This window comes from Hippopotamus amphibius, chromosome 12, assembly GCF_030028045.1.
Source record: "Hippopotamus amphibius kiboko isolate mHipAmp2 chromosome 12, mHipAmp2.hap2, whole genome shotgun sequence".
NCBI lineage: Eukaryota > Metazoa > Chordata > Mammalia > Artiodactyla > Hippopotamidae > Hippopotamus > Hippopotamus amphibius.
In genome coordinates, this window is record NC_080197.1 from 48833880 (window position 1) to 48853148 (window position 19269).

At 38.4% G+C, this 19269-nt stretch overlaps 1 protein-coding gene across 3 annotated transcripts in view; it reads right to left on the reverse strand.

Annotated features, from left to right (window-relative positions):
• Positions 1-1272: 1272 nt before the first annotated feature.
• MCM8 (minichromosome maintenance 8 homologous recombination repair factor) overlaps positions 1273-19269 on the reverse strand; it is a 39882-nt gene continuing 21885 nt past the window's right edge. For 2 of the 3 annotated variants that reach the window (XM_057701948.1, XM_057701946.1), the window contains exons 13-19: positions 17676-17817; positions 13554-13749; positions 11644-11863; positions 11132-11341; positions 9903-9979; positions 2270-2459; positions 1273-1584 (exon numbers count right to left, since the gene is read on the reverse strand). In XM_057701948.1, the coding sequence (XP_057557931.1) occupies positions 1492-1584; positions 2270-2459; positions 9903-9979; positions 11132-11341; positions 11644-11863; positions 13554-13749; positions 17676-17817 (1128 nt within the window). In that variant the 3' untranslated portion in view covers positions 1273-1491. Of the gene's footprint in view, positions 1585-2269; positions 2460-7745; positions 8347-9902; positions 9980-11131; positions 11342-11643; positions 11864-13553; positions 13750-17675; positions 17818-19269 lie in introns of those variants that run through there. The other variant, XM_057701949.1, reaches the window with a different exon arrangement.

Sequence of the window (19269 nt, forward strand, 5' to 3'; positions counted from 1 at the left end):
GATGGCTTGGGCCAGAATAGTGGAACTGGAAGTAATGAAAAGTAATCAGATTTCAGATACTTTGAAGACAGTACTGAGAGGATTTGCTGATGGATTGATTAGGGGATAAGAGAGTTAAGATAACTCCAACATTTCTGGCATGAAAAACCAGTAGGATGGTTATTAAACACTATAAAATTTCAGAACACCATGGGAAGAGGGAAGATACAAACAGCTTGCCAAGAGAAAATAAACGTCACATACCAAGGATCAAAATCAGAATGGCTTTGGATTTCCAAAATAAGATTAAGGCTAAATGCAGATTTAACTAAAAATTATGATATATAACTACATTGGAAAGAAATGGGGAAGTGTATATGTAATGTATGTATTTATGTATGTATGTAGGATTTAAGAGAACCACGTTCTTATCTTCTAAGGTAAAAAGTCAATATAATTTTTGATACTGAAAACTGAAGAATGAGCATTATTACTATAGATACTGTATAGCACAGGGAACTATAGTCAATATCTTGTAATACACTATAATGGAAAAGAATAGAGAAAAAAGAATATAATATATACATATATATGTATAACCAAATCACTTTGCTATACACCTGAAACTGACACAATATTGTAAATTAACTATATTCCAAATAAAAAAAAAGAATCAGCATTACTAGCATGTTCTTTAGGAAAATGGAGGTAAAAGGGAGAATAGTTGAGACTGAATAGGACATATGGAAGAGTGGAACAGAGGCTGCTAGGTTTCAATATTAGTCTTGCACAAGGGTCTTTCCTGGTGGTCCAGTGGTTAAGACTCCATGCTTCCACTGTGGGGAACTAAGATCCCTCATGCTGCACAGCATGGCCAAAAAATGATAATAATAATAAAAAATATACTTTGAAAAACATTAGTCTTGCACAGATATTTATTTAAAATTTTTTTCAGTAGCTAAGATGTTAAGCTTAGTATGTCAATATATGGATGGAAATCAGACATTTGGTGAGCATGCAGTGGTGTATACAGAAGTCTAATTATAATGTACACATGAAACATAATATTATAAACTAAAGTCAATTTAAAAAAGTCAATATAAAATTTTGGGGGAATTGAAAGTTGGTTTCAATTTATTTCTAAAAGGTATTCAATTTTGTGTGTTAGAACTATTTAAGCATTTAAATTTAACTTTGTGAATGCTTATCCAGATGGACATTTGATATGCAAAACTATGAAATATTTATAAGAATGAAAGACAGGTCAAAAATAAATAATTTCTAATTACATCATTTAGATAAAATGTAAACAATTTATTTTTAGCCTTTTGGAGAAGAAAAAAATTAACACATGACTTTATCACTTCTTAAATTATTTCAACACTCTTTTCCTTTTACATTACTTTTGGGATGTCGTTTCTCAGAACTTTTTTGTTTTGCTTTGTTTTGTTTTGTTTTGTTTGGTGCATATTCTTCATAATAAACCCAGGAGGGCCTGGCCTGGTAGTCCTTTTACATAGTTTGAAGCTGGTAAACCTTTGGTCCTTTTTTCAAGAAGTAACCTTGGTCATTTAGTGACCCAATAAAATTTTCAAAATCAGCTACCTGGAAGAAAATATCAAAAGAGCCCATTAAGTAATATACAAAAATATGATTTTAAAAATTAATCTCTCAAACTAATATACAACTGTCAAATTTCTTAGGCAAATAAATCATTTGTACTTCTTACAGAAAAAAACTGCCTACATATGAACCCTGGATTCTATAATGCCTAGCTAATCAAAAATAACTCCAATAGGCAGAGAACCTTTTATATTTGTTTTAGCTTAGTTTTAAAACAAAATTTAGACTAACTTTTGAAACTGAGTGAGCAATTTCCCCTATGTTTTACATGTTTAAAGTGCTGTTATATCCATTTTCACTAAAACTTTTAAGTAGGTGGAGCAGGTACAATCATGTCCATTTAACAAATGAAAAAACTAAGGTTCAAGGATGTATACGGATGTCTTGTCCACAGGGACTGTCAGAATAACAGGGAAACTGAGTTTTGCTACAATGTTTCCCCCTGTCAAGATGTTGAAACTCTTTTGAAAAGAAGCGGGTATGAATTTTACATAAAAACTTTTTATAAAGATCTAAGCAACTAATTTTATATCTTAAAGAAAACAAGCCTCCAAATACTTAAATACACCAAAATTGCCTATTCTGTTCTTTTAATCCATATCTTTTGACATTTAAAAGTTCTACTATATTAATAAAGCCCTCCTGAAATTATTTTAAAATATCATACCTGAATGTTTAGCTCTTTGGCAATCTGCCGAAGTTGATGAAATTGAAATAAATTATTGTAAGTTCTTTCAGCAATGTTGTTGAGAGCAGAAATAAATCTTTTTGCTGTTGACCTGTTGCTCATTCCAGAACCATGCTGGGATCGTTCAAAATCTAGGTTCCCGAATTCATCAGAGTAAGTTCCTAACATGCTTATGGGAGGGAAGAAAAACAAAGTTACCCAATGTGGCACAGCTAGAGAAATCTATGTCCCAGGCCTCCAGGATGTAAGAAGAAAAACATGGAAGTAGTCCTGAGGCTCACATAACAAAGATTTAAACATGTATTTATTGAGTAGCCACTGTGAAATTCACTATGTATGGACTGTTTGTGGATAAAAATATTTTGGACAGTTACCACTTTTAAGAAACTCCCTATATTTGGAAAGAGAAATGCATAAAAATATAAAGTTGATAGGCTACAATATAAATACCTGGATCATTTTCTTGATTCATGAAAAAAAAATTCTAAACATACTAAATTTAGGTTTTACTTGGTAAAGATATGTTCCCAGCTCCTAGTGCAGCATCTGGCAAATGAAAGCTGTTGAAAAATACTCTGGGAATGAACTGAAAGGTTCTGCTGACTTGCAGCAATGATGGTTAGATATTAAAGGATATACCTATTACTCCAGCTCTCTGTTGCTTTCCTATTTTCACAGTACCATCAAGGAAAGAAATATGCACTTGACAGTGAATTTTAGCCAGAAGTCTGAAAGTACCAGTTAGAGATACAATTAGCCAGCCCTATTGTTGATTCCTTGCCTGAATTCTTTGCCTGTAAATGGGACATATATAATCTCACAGCTAGGCTCATAGGCAAAGATGTTATTTGATCAAGAATTAATTAATCAAATATAAATTGGTTAGGACTTCCCTGGTGGCACAGTGGTTAAGAACCTGCCTGCCAATGCAGGGGACACAGGCTCAATCCCTGGGCTGAGAAGATCCCATCCCACAGAGCAAATAAGCCCGTATGCTACAACTACTGAGTCTGAGCTCTACAGCCAAAGAGCCACAACTACTGAAGTCCTCATGCCACAACTACTGAAGCCTGCGCGCCTAGAGCCCGTGCTCTGCAACAAGAGAAGCCACTGCACTGAGAAGCCCACGCACCACAACGAAGAGTAGCCCCCACTCACCACAACTAGAAAAAGCCCGCATGCAGCAACAAAGACCCAGCGCAGCCAAAAATAAAGAATTGCTTAAAAAAAATGAGTTTAAAGGGTTACTAAAAACACAGGTTCATTTTGTTCCCTGGATAGGTAAGAGCCCACAAGAAAGAGAATGAACTGTACAAAAAGGAATATGAGTCATCCAAATAAGATTGTAATAACTGATAAAACAATTAGATGAATGTGTTTCCCCTAGAAATATCAGGGAATAATCTTATTTATGATTAATTACCATATAATTTACCATATACTTATTTCTTATAAAACAGTTGTCACAAGTGCTTTAGGCTATGTTAATTATAATAGCTAATATTTACCTTAATTATATATATTTACCATGTGCTATCCTATTTAGTCCTTCCAGCAATCCTATGACTTAGGGGCTACTCTTATTCCCATTTTACAGACGAAGAAACAAAGTCCTGTAAGGTTAAGTGACTTGCCAAAGGTTACACAGCTAATTAGTGGCATATCTGGGATTTGAGTCTGAGATATACTACTTCAGAATTGAAAGTATGTAAAATATTTGAGTTACTTTTCTTAAATAGAAAAAACTCAGAATGATCTCTGAACCTTTGAAGGTGGCTCTGTTCCCTTCTGCTTCCTAGTATATTTCCAATTTTAAGAGAAAGCTTATGTGAGCTGTTGCCTATAAACACGTGATTTTAGAGCTATGTGCTCTGATAACTGTGATGTATTGCCACCCTTTAGATTTTTCTTATTTAGGCTTCTGCTTCCCAGTTAAAATGTAATTTTACAGTTTCCAAATCATGTTGAGGGCAAACAATCAAAAGTTGAAGAGACAGAAACTCTGAAATGGGGACTTAATTGGTGGTCTAGTTGTTAAGACTCTGTGCTTCCACTGCAGGGGGCACAGGTCTGATTCCTGGTTGGGGAACTAAGATCCCACATGGCTCGTGGTGCAGTCGAGAAACAAAACAGAAACGAAAGAAACTGCCATGGAAGATTTAATGAATAAAAAATGATTACTAAGATCAACCTTACCATCAATGCAGTACATTTACTGAGGGCCTACTGTGTGCTAGGCATGTGTCTGGGCCCTGGAAGTACAGTGGTAAATGCGACAAATAAGGTCCTTTCTCTCACGGAGTTTAGACTAAGGACAGAAAGCATATTAAGTATAAGAAAGCAGATAATTCATGATCTGGTCTCAATGTGTTTAACTGGGTCTTGATCTCTACCATAGAAACAATGCCAGGTATTTCCAATCACTTGAAATCAAACTAGCCTCTTTTTTTTCCTGAAAATCTTTATAAAATTAATAAACACTCAAGCAATTCAGGAAAACAAACCGGTAATCTCACGTGGGTGTTGTTTACACTTAATGAGACCTCTTTTTTTCAGAAGCCCAGAAGAAAACTGACAGCCTGAAGCTAATTCAGTTTTATGGTAAAAAAAAAAAAAAAGCTAATTCGGTTTTATGCTGGGCAAGGCAACTTTGAGAAGTAGAAACAAACACAAGTTCCACAAGGAAAAGCACACGTAAGCACTGTCTGCATCAGTACTCAGACATGCAGAACTACTTACAAATGAGCACTGCAGTATTCTTATGGAAAAGGCAATGAGAACATAACAGACCTTGCTTAAGTATGATGTTCAGATATGAGAACTAATCCATGGCGTCCACAGACCCATGGATTTACTGTAGAGAAACACCAGAAGCACCAAATTGGCTGCTTGAGGCAGTGTGGGGTCTGAGGCCTCAGGAAACTGACAAAGGGTAAAGCCTCAAAAAACCAACGTTACAGGTTGGGTAGTCTGACCCCTGGATTTGTTCAAAGCCAGGTGCCAGAAGACACAAAGAAAGGGCAAGAGATCATTAAAAGAAAAGAAAACCAGGAGTGGCAATCTTGGCCCCACTCCCAAAGGTGGAGAGCTCAAGGGCAGGATGCTCAGAAAGAGAAAGCTACACGCACTCGAGACTGTAAGCAAAGAGGGAGCTTCTTGTCTTCAAGCAGGAAGTCCCTGTTGTTGGTCCTTGTTTTTAATTAGGAAAAAAATTTAGAATCCAAGATTTCTAGAATTTTGGTTGGGTTCAGTGAGTTACTTTCCTAGTGAAAAAAGGATCTCTGTTAGGACAGACTCTCAGTTTCTTATTGATCTCGTCTCCCAGGAAGCTAGACCTACTACAAGTCAGGCAGGCAACTGGTTTTTGCGGCCATTCCTTTATTTCATATGCTGGTACACTGAGACCTGGTAGCATGTTGTGAGAGAAAGCCTAGTAATTCCTGGACTATCTGGTTGCTTATAAATGATCAACTGGAGGGTCTCCAGCACAACGAAGCCAGCCTGGTAAATTTTCACCTACAAGACCCCTTGAACCCTAGTATTGAGTCATGTAAAAGAGAAAATAGATGGTTCAAGCAGTGTGTGATGCTAAACCAGTAAGATATTAAGACATAGAGGGTAATATGTCAGGAATTGGTCAAAAGGGTTGGTAGTCATTAATTGTTAACAATTTTATTCATTATGAGGCAGCTGGTCTGGAGCTAGCAATAAAAAACTAAGAGCTGTCAATTCTTTCTTTTCTTTTTCTTTTATGGCCATGCCACGAGGCATGTGGGATCTTAGTTCCCCAACCAGGGATCGAACCTGTGCCCCTTGCCTTGGAAGTGCGGAGTCTTAACCACTAGACCACTGGGGAAGTTGAAGAGCTGTCAATTCTAGAGTCTTAAAAACTTTCAAAGACTGAAAGAGTAACCTCACAGCTGCTGACAAACTCTGACACGTTGACTTAAGGAGAAAGGTTCTGCTTCTTGTACAGGCTGCCTATAAGGGCAGGAAACAAGTTGCAGGATAACACGTAGACCTTCAGAAGGTAGCATGGGTGCCCTTCTAACCACACAGCATGCTTCCACAGGCAACAGAGGGAGCAGGGTGTCTTCTGGGGACAGGCCAGTACCAGCCTGGGGATAAAGAAACAACTAGACAAATCTCTTCCCATGAAGAAAGGGAGAAACGGATCTGTAGCTCAGAGCTACTGGGAAATGTATATGGAGAGCACTAAAGACTAGAACCAAGAAGTTCTTTGAAAAGGGTAATTTTGGAAACTCCTGATCTGTGATGTGAGATCTTCCAGTTTCTGAAGCCTTTGGTGTGTGCCGTAAGTCACAGAAAAGGGTATCTGCTCAGCCTCATCATCATATCATCAAAGCTAGCACTACTGATCACAGTGTCTACTGAGTGTCCACTAATATGTCAGAACCACATCTGTCACTATATAGCCTTACTGCACGATATCTCAGACCACAATCTTTCGTGGTGTGTTTTACACAAAAGGAGATGAAGAGCAACGTGGAACTTGCCGTGGCAGCTCCAGGTCAGACTCTGAGGCCTGTGCTCTGTTAATAATGCTGCATCACTTTCACTCAGAGCCAAAGAAGGGCAACTGGGCAAAGTGACCTGGCTCCGACTCCAAGCAAACCCAGGATAGCAGCTCTTAGGGGAAAAAATAGAAATTACTTCAAACAATTTTATCTTTAATATTTTGGAGGCCTCGGATTCCTAACAGATTTATATTTTAAGTGCTATGAGAGCATAATGAAATTATCTAAATTACGATAAATCCACACAATGGAACACTATGCAGTTGTGAAAAATAAAAAGTACTATAGGCATTGACATGGAATGACCTCCAAGGTCATTTTTTTTAGTGAAAAAACTGAGGTATAATGTGTATGGTATGCTACCATTTGTGTATAAACGGGGGAAAAGAATATACAGATATAGAGTTATGATGCATATTTTATATCTGAAAGTCACACAAAAATTGATTTGTTGTCACTGGGGCAAGAGGAAGAACTAGGCACCTAGTAAACAGGGCAGGAGAAAACTTTTCCCACCATATACATTTTGAACTTTGGAATTTTGAGGCATATTCATGCATAAACCTATTCAAAAAATTTTTTTAATTGAAAGAAAAAACCTATCTAAAATAATCAGCTTTTGCTTTTATTGATTTTTTTTTAAGGTTTTAAAAACAACATTTGTTTCTTAAAAGTTAACATGTGCATTACAGGAAACCAAAAACACAAGAAGCAAAAAACAAAGTCATCCATAATCATAAGCAGTTTACTGTTTGATGTGTCCTTCTACGTTTATTGATTTTTTTTGAGGGAGGGTGGGAGGGGAGTCGAGGGAGGGAGGGAATACGGGGATATGTGTATAAAAACAGATGACTGAACTTGGTGTACCCCCCCAAAAATAATAAATAAATAAATAAATAAATAAATAAATAAATAAATAAATAAAAGGAAAAAAAAAACCAAAACAAAACCCATGTCTAAGGTAGTCATATATTGTCAGTTAGAATACAAATTTTTTTCTTTTCTACCTTCTAAGAATTATGATCTACCAAATGATACAAAATGCAAAGGCCACAGATTAGCAATATTTATCAAACCCTAATGCATTTATTTATCCTTGAACCCAGAAATATTTCTGAGAATACACTTACCATATATGAAGTATCTCACAGAAATTACTCATTGTAGCATTGTTTTTTTTTTATAAATTTATTTATTTATTTATTTTATTGGCTGTGCTGGCTCTTTTTTGCTGTGTGCGGGCTTTCTTTTAGTTGCGGTGAGTGGGGGCTACTCTTCGTTGTGGTGCATGGGCTCCTCATTGCTGTGGCTTCTCTTGTTGTGGGGCATGGGCTCTAGGCGCGTGGGCTTCAGTAGTAGCAGCACATGGGCTCAACAGTTGTGGCTGAAGGGCTCTAAAGCACAAGCTCAATAGTGGTGCACAGGCTTAGTTGCTCCGCAGCATGTGGAATCTTCCTGGAGCAGGGATCAAACCCGTGTCCCCTGCATTGGCAGGTGGATTCTTTACCATTGCGCCACCTAGGAAGCCCCCGTAGCATTGTTTTGTAACAACAAAAGAATGGAAAATATTTATGGGTCTAGCAATGGGAGACTGATTAAATAAACTATGGTATATCTAAACAATATAATACTACGTAGCTGTAAAAAAGTCTCTGTGTCCTAATAAGGAAAGAGCTCTAGGTAGATTGTCAAATTAAAAAAAAAAAAAAAGGGTAAGAGAATAGACTGGCAGTTGCCAGAGGCCTGAAGATGGGGAGAAGGGGCTGTAAGGGGTGGGTAAAATGGGTGAAGGAGGTCAAAAGATACAAGTTTCTAGTTATAAAATAAACTTAAGTAATGTACAGTATGGTGACTAGATAGTCATACTGTATGATATATTTGAAAGTTGCTAAAGTGCGGATTTTTTTTTTTTTTTTAAATATTTTGTTCATGTTGCGGGGCATGTGGGATCTTAGTTTCCCAACCAGGGATCGAACCTGCACCCCCTGCACTGGCAGCACTGTCTTAACTACTTGGACCACCAGGGAAATACCCAGAGAGCATATCTTTAAACTTCTCATCACAAGAAAATAAATTATAACTGTGCAGTGAAGGATGTTACCGTGACTTACTGTGGTGATTATTTCGATATATATAGCACATATATATAAAAATCAGTATGTTGTACACCTGAAATTAATAATGCTATATGTCAATTATATCTCAATTAAAAAAAAGGTACAGTAGAACAGAGTAAGTCATATGCTATATACAAGAAAGTAATGGGGGACTTCCCTGGTTGCACAGTGGTTAAGAATCCGCCTGCCAATGCAGGGGACATGGGTTCCAGCCCTGGTTCAGGAAGATCCCACATGCCACGCAGCAACTAAGCCTGTGCGCCACAACTACTGAAGCCCACATGCCTAGAGCCGGTGCTCTGCAAAAAGAGAAGCCAACGCAATGAGAAGCCCGAGCACCACAACGAAGAGTAGCCTCCGCTCGCCGCAACTAGAGAAAGCCTGCGCGCAGCAAAGACCAAACACAGCTAATAAATAAATTAATAAATTAATTAATTTAAAAAAAGAGAAAGTAATGGGTGTCCTGATAGAGGAAGGGTGGATGGTAAACAGGATGGGGGCAAGCTTTCTCAAAGAGTGTGTTTTTGAATTGATTTTAGAACTATGTGAATGTATTACCCACACAAAAAAACTTTTTTTAATGTGAAGATTATTTACACAGCAATATTTTAAGCCAGGAAAGTACAATTTGTTCCAAGGAAAATAAGTGATCAAATGGGCTAAATAAAAATAATTTCGCTTGGCCCAGTTAAATTTATAATTTGAGATGGAAAGATGACTAGTATTTCATTGAAAACAGCATTTAAAGTGTAATCTGGGGACTTCGCTGGTGGTGCAGTGGTTAAGACTCTGCGCTCCCAATTCAGGGGACCTGGGTTTGATTCCTGGTCAGGGAACTAGATCCCACATGCATGCCGCAACTAGGAGTTCACATGCCACAACTAAGGAGCCAGCAAGCCACAACTAAGATCTGGCACAACCAAATAAATAAATATTTTTTAAAAAATGTAATCTTACCTATGTTTCATAATTTCAACTATGTCCTCAGCATCTTCTTTGGTTGCTTCCTCTCTCAATTCCAACCTTGCTCGTGCCTTTGAAAGAAAACAACCATCTTCAGATAACAGAAGATAAAAATATTTAACATTGATTGAGCAGGTAGAGTACGTCTAAGCTTATTTCATGTATCCATTTTACACAAAAACTTTTGGGAGGAGGGGTTGTAATATGAAAAGTCAGAATTTTAAAAAATTATCTGAAAACTTGAGTATAAATTACCACTCATTTTAAAATCTATTTTTATCTACTAACACATCTTTCTGAATGTTCCTTCCAGAAGATTTGATTATGAAATAGACTTGCCTTTTACTTTCAGGAAATCATGCCTAATTAACTTGTTAAAACAACAAAGATGAGTTAATCAGATTCTAGGAGCAAAAAGCTCAAACTCTGACCCAGCTAATTTTAGCTGCCAGAGTTCCCTTAGCATTCTATAATTGTGAGTAGATGTCACTGCTGTTAGGAAAACAGGCACTTACATACCTGTCGTGTATCCAATCAAACACTCCTAAGATATTTGACACACTCCATGTTCCCATATGCTTACTTTTGAATCCCCAAATCCTTAGTTAACCTAAGCAATCTTCAAACTTCAAGAGTCTCCTAAGTGTCATTAAAGGAAAAAAAAAAAAAAAACACTGCATGGTAAGTAACTGGTCCTGCTTAGAAAAAAGTGGCTAAACTTTGATGGATATGTTAAATATATGACAACCCTCTAAAAAAATTTTTATCCACCCATTTCTAATATCTCTCAGTAGGAAGAAAAGCAAATTATTACACAGAAAGTTGAGAGAAATCTTATTACCCTCTACTCCCTTTTTAAGCCAAAAGAGTGTGAATTTAAAATGAATGACCCATGGGCTTCCCTGGTGGCACAGTGGTTAAGAATCCACCTGCTAATGCAGCAGACGCAAGTTCGAGCCCTGATCTGGGAAAATCCCACATGTCACAGAGCACCTAAGCCGGTGGGACACAACTACTGAGCCTGAGCTCTGGAGCCCTCGAATCACAACTATTGAGCCCACATGCCACAACTACTGAAGCCTGCACACCTAGGGCCTGTGCTCTGCAATGAGAAGCCACCACAGTGAGAAGCCCATGCACCACAACGAAGAGTAGCCCCCACTCACTGTAACTAGAGAAAGCCAAAAAAATAAATAAATTTATTTTTAAAAAAATGAATGAACCTCTGTTAGACGAATCAAAGATTCCAGCTGCCTAGTAGTGATTGGTGAGCTATTTAACCGCTGGCTCTGCTTCCGGAGCTCAAGGTAAAAATCCTGAAGAATCTGAGCAGCATCTGTGGAGAGCCGTGGATAGACATACTGCCGAGCGTAACCAATGTACTTTCTCAATAGCTGGTGGGGAATTGGATCTATTGTTTCTCCAGGAACCACCTGAAGCACGATAAAAAGGCCCAAGATTACAAGGATAAGTAGCAAATAAAATCCTTCTGCTAAAATAACTTGTTTAGATAAATATAGTATTCTAAAAGACTCTCCAAATAAGCCAACACTAGTTCTAGCTCTCAGTCTAGCTGACCTAGATTATTTCAACTGAACTTTACATAAACTCTAGTATTATGATATAAAAGGTATTTGGTATGAAAGTTTACATACTACTGCTCTCCAGCAAGCAACGCACTAAACTCTGACATTCAAACAAAACTGAACTGAATGATTAAGGAGAAGAAACGTACCTTTAGTCTTTCTGACAGTGGTTTATCAGAAACCACTTCAAGTATGGAAGTATTTGAATCTTGACTATTCACACGTGCTACTGTGGCACTGCTAACAGCTCTCTGCTTTCCAGCCCTTATTGCAATCACATGTTCAGAGAGTAAATGATCATGATCCTCATTTGGGGTGTCTAACAGGATAAAGACCAAATCAAATCTGGATAGTAGGGCACTCCCCATTCTGAAGGGGTGAAAGAAAGAAGAAACAGTGATTGGAATTAAAACAAACAGAAAACCTAGAAAACTGTTTAGTCGCTTACTAATCAAGTTCCACGTAGAACTCAAAAAAAAAAAAAAAAAAAATGGAGGTTTAGGTTAAAGAAACAAGCAATAGCTTCTGGATTCAATACACCCACTAACTCCAGAGACTCACCAGGTCACATGTGCATAGCCTTACATGGACCTATATCAGTATGTTGAGGACACGGCCTTTCCTCGCACCATCAAAACCACTAAGTTCTTCTCTATGTTCTATGATTTAGGATCGAGTTTGTAAGCTAGAATGCTACATGATTCAATGAAGGTTACCTGGCTGAGTAGTTCTTAATCTTTTATATTTCCTGTCTCACCAAAACATAGAGTCTCTCAAAGCACCTACTCCCATTTAGAAGCAAAAATGCCATTTTTTTCTTAAAGGGGCACCTATATATCTATTTCTGAATCTACCAACCAGATAACTCCTTCATTTGAGACCAACAAACTGAAATCCAGAGTGATTAAAGAATTCGACCAATATCCTAGCAGACCACTACAAACCAGAATCCAAGTCCTCTGGATCCTTGTTCAAAAGGCTCTTTCTGATCGTTCCAATACAGGGCTTTGTCATTTTACTAAGAAATACTAATAGATGGCTTTTTTGGTGGTGGTAGTACAGAAATACCCAGAATCTCAAAGTTCAATTGTGTATTTTACTATGTACCATTTTTACAATAAAAGTATTTATTATTAAATATTAGGAAATTAGCTTTTTGTTTCCCACTAGAATTTAAAGTTCCAATTATCCATATGAGGCATCTTTTTGTCTTTTTTTCACTTATGCATCACTTGAGTCTATTTTCCCCTTCCCATACATTTTGTCCAACCTGTACAGAAAAAACTAGAAGAGAAAAGCACACACACATACAGATATAAACACTGGTTTTGGGAAAAAGTGGGATCATACCATATATACAAGTGTCTAATGTGCTCTTTTCACTTAACAGTAAAGCAGATATGTTCCCTTATCACAGCACATACAAAGCTACCTTCATTCTCCTAATTGCCACCTCCCACAGTACAGTCTTACTATATAGTTCGACCACTTCCCTATCAATGGGCATTTCAAGTTGTTTCCAATCTTTGGCAGTGATAAACAATGCTGTAAGACCCACCCTGTCAACATATCTTTGTGTACTCTTGTGCCTATTTCTGTGAGTTTAATTCCTAAAAGAACTGGCTGTAACAAATAGAATGTACATTTAAAATAGTGATAAACATGCCAAGCTGTCCTTCAAAATGCTAAACTATGTATGTGAGAACCCACTTCCCTACTCCACTGCCAACAATGCTTAATACTTTAAATGTCTGCCAATCTGGTAGATGTCAATAGCACTTCATTGTTTTATTTTTTTGGCCTCACATTGCAACGTGCAGGATCTTACTTCCCTGACCAGGGATCAAACCTGTGCCCCCTGCATTGGGAGCATGACGTCTTAACCGCTGGACCACCAGGGAAGTCCCAGCACTTCACTGTTTTAATGTGTAGTTCTAACATGTTTTTGTACATTTATTGGAAAGTTGCAACTTCTGTGAACTACCCATTTATGTCCTCGGTTATCTTCTTATCTATAGGGATTCAATATGTTAAAGTATAAATACTTGAAGAAACTTACTTTAAATTCTCAGAAACTGTTTTGGCTTTGTTGTAGTGTCCTCCAACTGGATTTGCAGCAGCAATAATGGAAGTTCTTGCTGGGAGGCTACAAACCACGCCAGCCTTAGCAAGACTAATACTTTGCTGTTCCATGGCTTCTAACAAGGCTTGATGTTGATTCCCCATCTTATCAAATTCATCTATTCCACAGATACCTACAATCATAGTAAAATAATTCAGACAAAAAATTTTCCTTTGGTCAAGTTTCAAATCTGACAGGATAGAAATTACTCCACAATAAAGCACATTTCCATTAGTTTCCAACAGTTAAAATTATAAAATGTCATACAGTAGAAAATTTGTGCTTGTTTTATAGCAAGTAAAATATTTGTCTTATTTAACTGTTATATAACATTTACTCATTTAGTATTTTCCATAGGCAAGGCCCTATGTTGTGAGGGTTACAAAAATGAAAACATGACAGTGACCCTCAAAAAGCTTAAAGACTTAAATTTGGACAGATAGGTAAGATATATACACATTCAAGACAGTATATTTTAACAACTATAACAGATATGCATAATCATATGAATTTTCTAGGGGTGGGGTAAGGTTAAAAGAGGAAGGGGAATCTGGAAAGGTTTCAGGAAAAAGGTGCTATTTGAGCTGGGTCTTTTGGGAACAGCAGGCAGCATGATTTGGGAAGGAACACAGGGCTCTAAAGTCAGAAGTCTAGAGTGCAGTTCTCAGCAATCCAGGTGTTGAATGTACAACTGTAGAGTTAATTGTACACTTAACCTCTTTAAACATAATATAAGACCCACCACTGAATGAAGACATTTTATGTGCCAGGCGTATTACATCTAATCCACAGGTTATTGGAGACCCTCTAACATTACCTTGTATTATTTTTTCTCCCCTCCTCCCCACACCATGAGCAATTTGGTGGTCATGTCCAGAGGGCTCTGCTATGGTTAAACCCTCTATATCTACTCTATGATCAGTCAATCCAGGCCTCTCTGGAACTGATGGTATTACTGGATATTCTCAAGATTACTAGTACAGTTCTTCAAAGGAGGGGACAGGGTAGGAACAAAGTCAAGCTACCTCTTTGCCATTTTTCAAAGTTTAAAGCAGGAGCTGGAAAGATTTTCGTATAAATGGGCAGATGAAATTTTTTGTTTTGTGGGCCACATATAGTCTATCACATATTCTTGGTTTTTTTGTTTGTTCCTTACAATCCTTTAAAATAGCTTGTGGACTATACTAAAACAGCCTGAAGGGTGGGTTGACCTGTGGACTAAAGCAGGGGTCCCTAGCCCCACGGCTGTGGCCTGTTAGGGCCCAGGCCACACAGCAGGAAGTGAGCAAGCAAAGCTTCATCTGCTGCTCCCCGTTGCTCCCCATCACTCACATTACCGCCTGAACCACCCCCCGCCCCATGAAAACTTCTCTTCCATGGAACTGGTCCCTGGTGCCAAAAAGGCTGGGGACCACTGGACTAAAGTTTGCTGACCCTTGGTTTTAAAGCATAGAGTTTCAACTGTGAAAAATTTAAACTCTTTTTCTTGTTTGGGTACAATTGGTGTATCTTGTTGCTATTTTTTCAAATAACTTTTTTGGTCACTTCATTAGATATTGAAAAAGGGAAATATTGTAAAACAGCTCTATTTCTCATATTTTCCCCTGCAGGTCTTCAGTAAAGATTTTAGTAGGATCCTACTTATTATTTAGTAGGATTCTATTTCTTTCTAGAATCTGGTCTCTGCTCACTAATATTCTTTCTTTTTTAATTAATTAATTAATTTTATTTATTTATTGGCTGCTTTGGGTCTTCGTTGCTGAACATGGGCTTTCTCTTGTTGCTGCAAGTGGGGGCTACTCTTCATTGTGGTGCGCAGGCTCCTCATTGTAGTGGCTTCTCTTGTTGTGGAGCATGGGCCCTAGGCACGTGGGCTTCAATAGTTGCAGCACATGGGCTCAGTAGTTGTGGCTCATGGGCTCTAGAGCACAGGCTCAATAGTTGTGGCGCATGGGCTTAGTTGCTCCATGGCATGTGGAATCTTCCTAGGGCAGGGTTCGAACCCATGTCCCCTGCATTGGCAGGCAGATTCTTTACCACTGCGCCACCTAGGAAGTCCATATTCTTTTGTATTTTAACAGTGATATTTCTACCATCACAGTGCTTGGCTTATCTACTTAGATTTGAAAGAGAAGGCCATGGACTTTTAACACTCTGTGCCTTAAATCCCATTAGCTATCTGCAGAGTTAAACACTGTATTACTTTCAACTTCTATTTAATGGAAAGTCAGACAGCTTAACAACGAGTAACCTCTTCCTATTTATTATGTCCTTAACCTGGTTACTTAGTAAAAATACTGTCACTTCGAAGGAGCTATATGACAACCAGATAAATGTTTATTGAATTTATGCATTCATCAAATATTTATTGAATGCTTTTATATATCAGTACTATGTTCTAGGCATGCGGGATATAGCACCGCAAAGACAAAATTCTCTGTCCTTGTGACATTCTATAGAAGGTTACATTCTATTCAGTGTTGGGAGGAAGACAATAAAAAAAGTAAACCACATGGTATATTAGAAGGTAAGAAGTGCTCTGGGAATAAAGGTAGAGTAGGGTAAGGAAAATAGGGTCTGCTGCTGGTGGGGTGGGGTGGGTTACAGTATAAAATGTGGTGTTAAGGGAAGGCCTCACTGGGGTCAAGACTTTTGAACAAAAACTTGAAGGAGGAAAGGAAACAAGCCTTGCAAACTATCTGGGGTAAGAAGGTTCCAAACTACAAAGGCTGTGATGCATGAATATGATATGCCTGGAGAGCTGGTGGTGTTCAAGGTATAGCAAGGAGGCCAGTATAGCTGGGGAAGAGGAAATAAGAGGGAAGTAGCAGGCAACAAGGCAAAACAAGTGATTCAAGGCCAGAATGTCAAAAGGTGATTAAAGGGATCCTGGGCCACTGTCAAACTTGGGCTTTCACTGAGTGAGACAGGAAGGCACTGGAGGGTTTTGAACAGGAAAATAATGTGATCTAAGTTTTAACGGGATTGCTCTGTCTTGTTAAAAACAATACGAAGAGCAATGGTGGTCACAGGCATGCCAACTAGGATATCACAGTAATAATCTATGTGGGAGGTGACGGTGTCTTGGATTGGGGTAGCATCAGTGGAGAACGGGCTGGATACTGGATATATCTGGAAGGTACAGCCAACAAGATATGCTGACGGACTGGATGTGACGTATGAGAAAAAATCAAGAATGTCTTCACGTTTTCTGTTATGACCAAATAGAAGGATGGAACTGTCGTTTCCTATGATGGGAAAAACTGTAAGAAGAACAGGGTGAAGGGGCAGATCATGGACAGGCTAAGCTTGAGAAAGTTGCAGAGATACTGCACAGGCAGGGGAAATACGTTGTCTGGAGTTCAAGGGAGAAGACACAGAAATTTGGAAAACTTCAGGACACAGGTAGGTAAAGAGCCATGAAGCTAGATAAGAGCATCAAGAACATAAGTACAGACTGAGAAGAAAACAGTACAAAAGCGAAGTACCCTGAGGAGCCAACAAGTTAAGAGGCTGGGGAGATGAAGTAAAGACTGAGATTGAGCAGTGAATAGAGTAAGAAGAAAAGCAGAAGCATGTAGTGTCTTAGAAACCAAGGAGATAAAGTATTTCATCGAGGCGGCAGTGATCAGCTGTGCCAAACATGGCTGACAGGTACTGGATTTAGAACTGTGATGTCACTGGCAAACTGCAAGGAATAAATGACCTCAGCTGGACTGGAATCTGGGCACTGCCTGACACATGCACAGGAATATGTTTTCCCAATAGGGTTAAAGCACCGTAAAGAGAAACTTAGGTAGCAAAGTCCAACGGGCGATCTCTTCCTGCTGAGCCTTCTAATTAGATTTCTAATAACTATCTGTGATATCCTGAAAAAACAAACAAAATGATGAGATAGGTATTTCTAGTTCCTCTGGCACTCCCTCTCAACTCACTGGTTGGGACAGTGCTGTCCAAATGACTCTTGGAACAGAATGTAAAGACATTAATTGAAAGGAAAAGGCTTAAAAAGAAAAAAAAGCCCCAGAATTATTATTACTATTTGCTTTGGCCTCTTACCTTGATCACCAAGTACCAGGGCACCAGCTTCCAAAGCAAAATCTCCAGAGGAACTATCTTTTGAAAGAGTTACAGTCAAACCAGAGGTGGTTGTGGTATTACCACAAACATACACGCCACGTGGAGCAACACTGCACACTGCCTGATGAAACAAAGAGTTTAAGAGAATCAACCAAAGTAAAAGGGAAATAATAGCTATGGTAGCTGCTCACAAATATTAGCTACATGCCAGGTATTCTTCTAAGAGCTTTACTGTACAATCTTCACTCCCACAGTAAGAGGAAGGTATTATCACACGCCTGTTACTAACGTAGAAACTAAGGTCTGAAGAGAGTAACTCACACAGCTATGAAGGTGTGAAGTCAGGATTCAATCCAACCTAGGCAGCTTGATTCTGAAGTCTGTGGTCATGTGAATACTCTACACAATTCGACTTTATGCTTCATTCTCAAGTTCAAATAGCAAAAATGTAGTACTAATTTTAGTTTCAGAGCCTCCCAATACATCAGGTAATAAAATGGCCCAGAGTGCTCACCTTCTGGGTTAACAAGATATGGCATGACAGAAAAGTAGTTAAATAGCACAATAGCTAAAAGCATGGCCCCTCTGGAGTCAGGCAGACCTGTTTAAATCCTGGCTCTACCATGTACCTACTGGCAGTGCTGGTCTTGAACTTCTCTGAGCCTCAGCTTCCTTATGTTTTGTCACGTACCACCTTGAGGAATAAATGAGATCGTATATGCAAGGCACTTAAGCTGGCACCGTGCATACAATACCTGCCCTGTGCGAGGCCGCTACACACAGCTGTGCACCCCACATCCTTAGGAGACAGCACTCGCACTACTATCTATGTCAACAGTGCACTCTGGACTTACCCAGCGCACAACCCCAGTGACACTTTGGTGCCTAGCTAAATAAATGGTAGCTATCATTATTTTTGTTACTTATAATTCCTTAGTTGTTGGTTTGAGAGTATAAGGTTTACTAAATGGTCAGAAGGAAACAGAATTTAAAAATATAAACAACTCATAACTGTTAGTGTTAGCCTAATTTTTAAAAACCTTGGGTTAGTAGGGCTAGCAGACTTACCTGGAATTCAGATCCCCACATGCACTTTTACATGCATATTCTACATAAGTATACTGTTTTCATTTTCAACCATCAACTTTCTCTCACCTATAACTGGGTACTCTATGCCTCAGCTGTCTGGCTTATAGCAAAGGTACAGAACAAATAAAAAAACAAGTTGGCTCAATTGGCCAAAACAAACAAAATATGGAAACACTGGATTAAATAAACATCAGATTAAGAATTAAAATGATAACTGATTTAACACCCAGCCATTGGGAATGAATAATGACGCTGACGTGAAGGACAGTAGGTTTATAATGCAATGAGATCAAGAGTTTTCAATCCTGGTTGTACTTCAGAATCACCTGCGGCTATAAACATATAGATGATAGGACCCTAACCCAGAGATTCTTAATTCTTAATACTGTGGAAGGCCACAAAAAGCTCCAAAGGTGATAGTGATATGAGGCAGCACTCCTAACCATTCTTACGTTGGCTTACCAGGAAACCACAAGCATTCCAA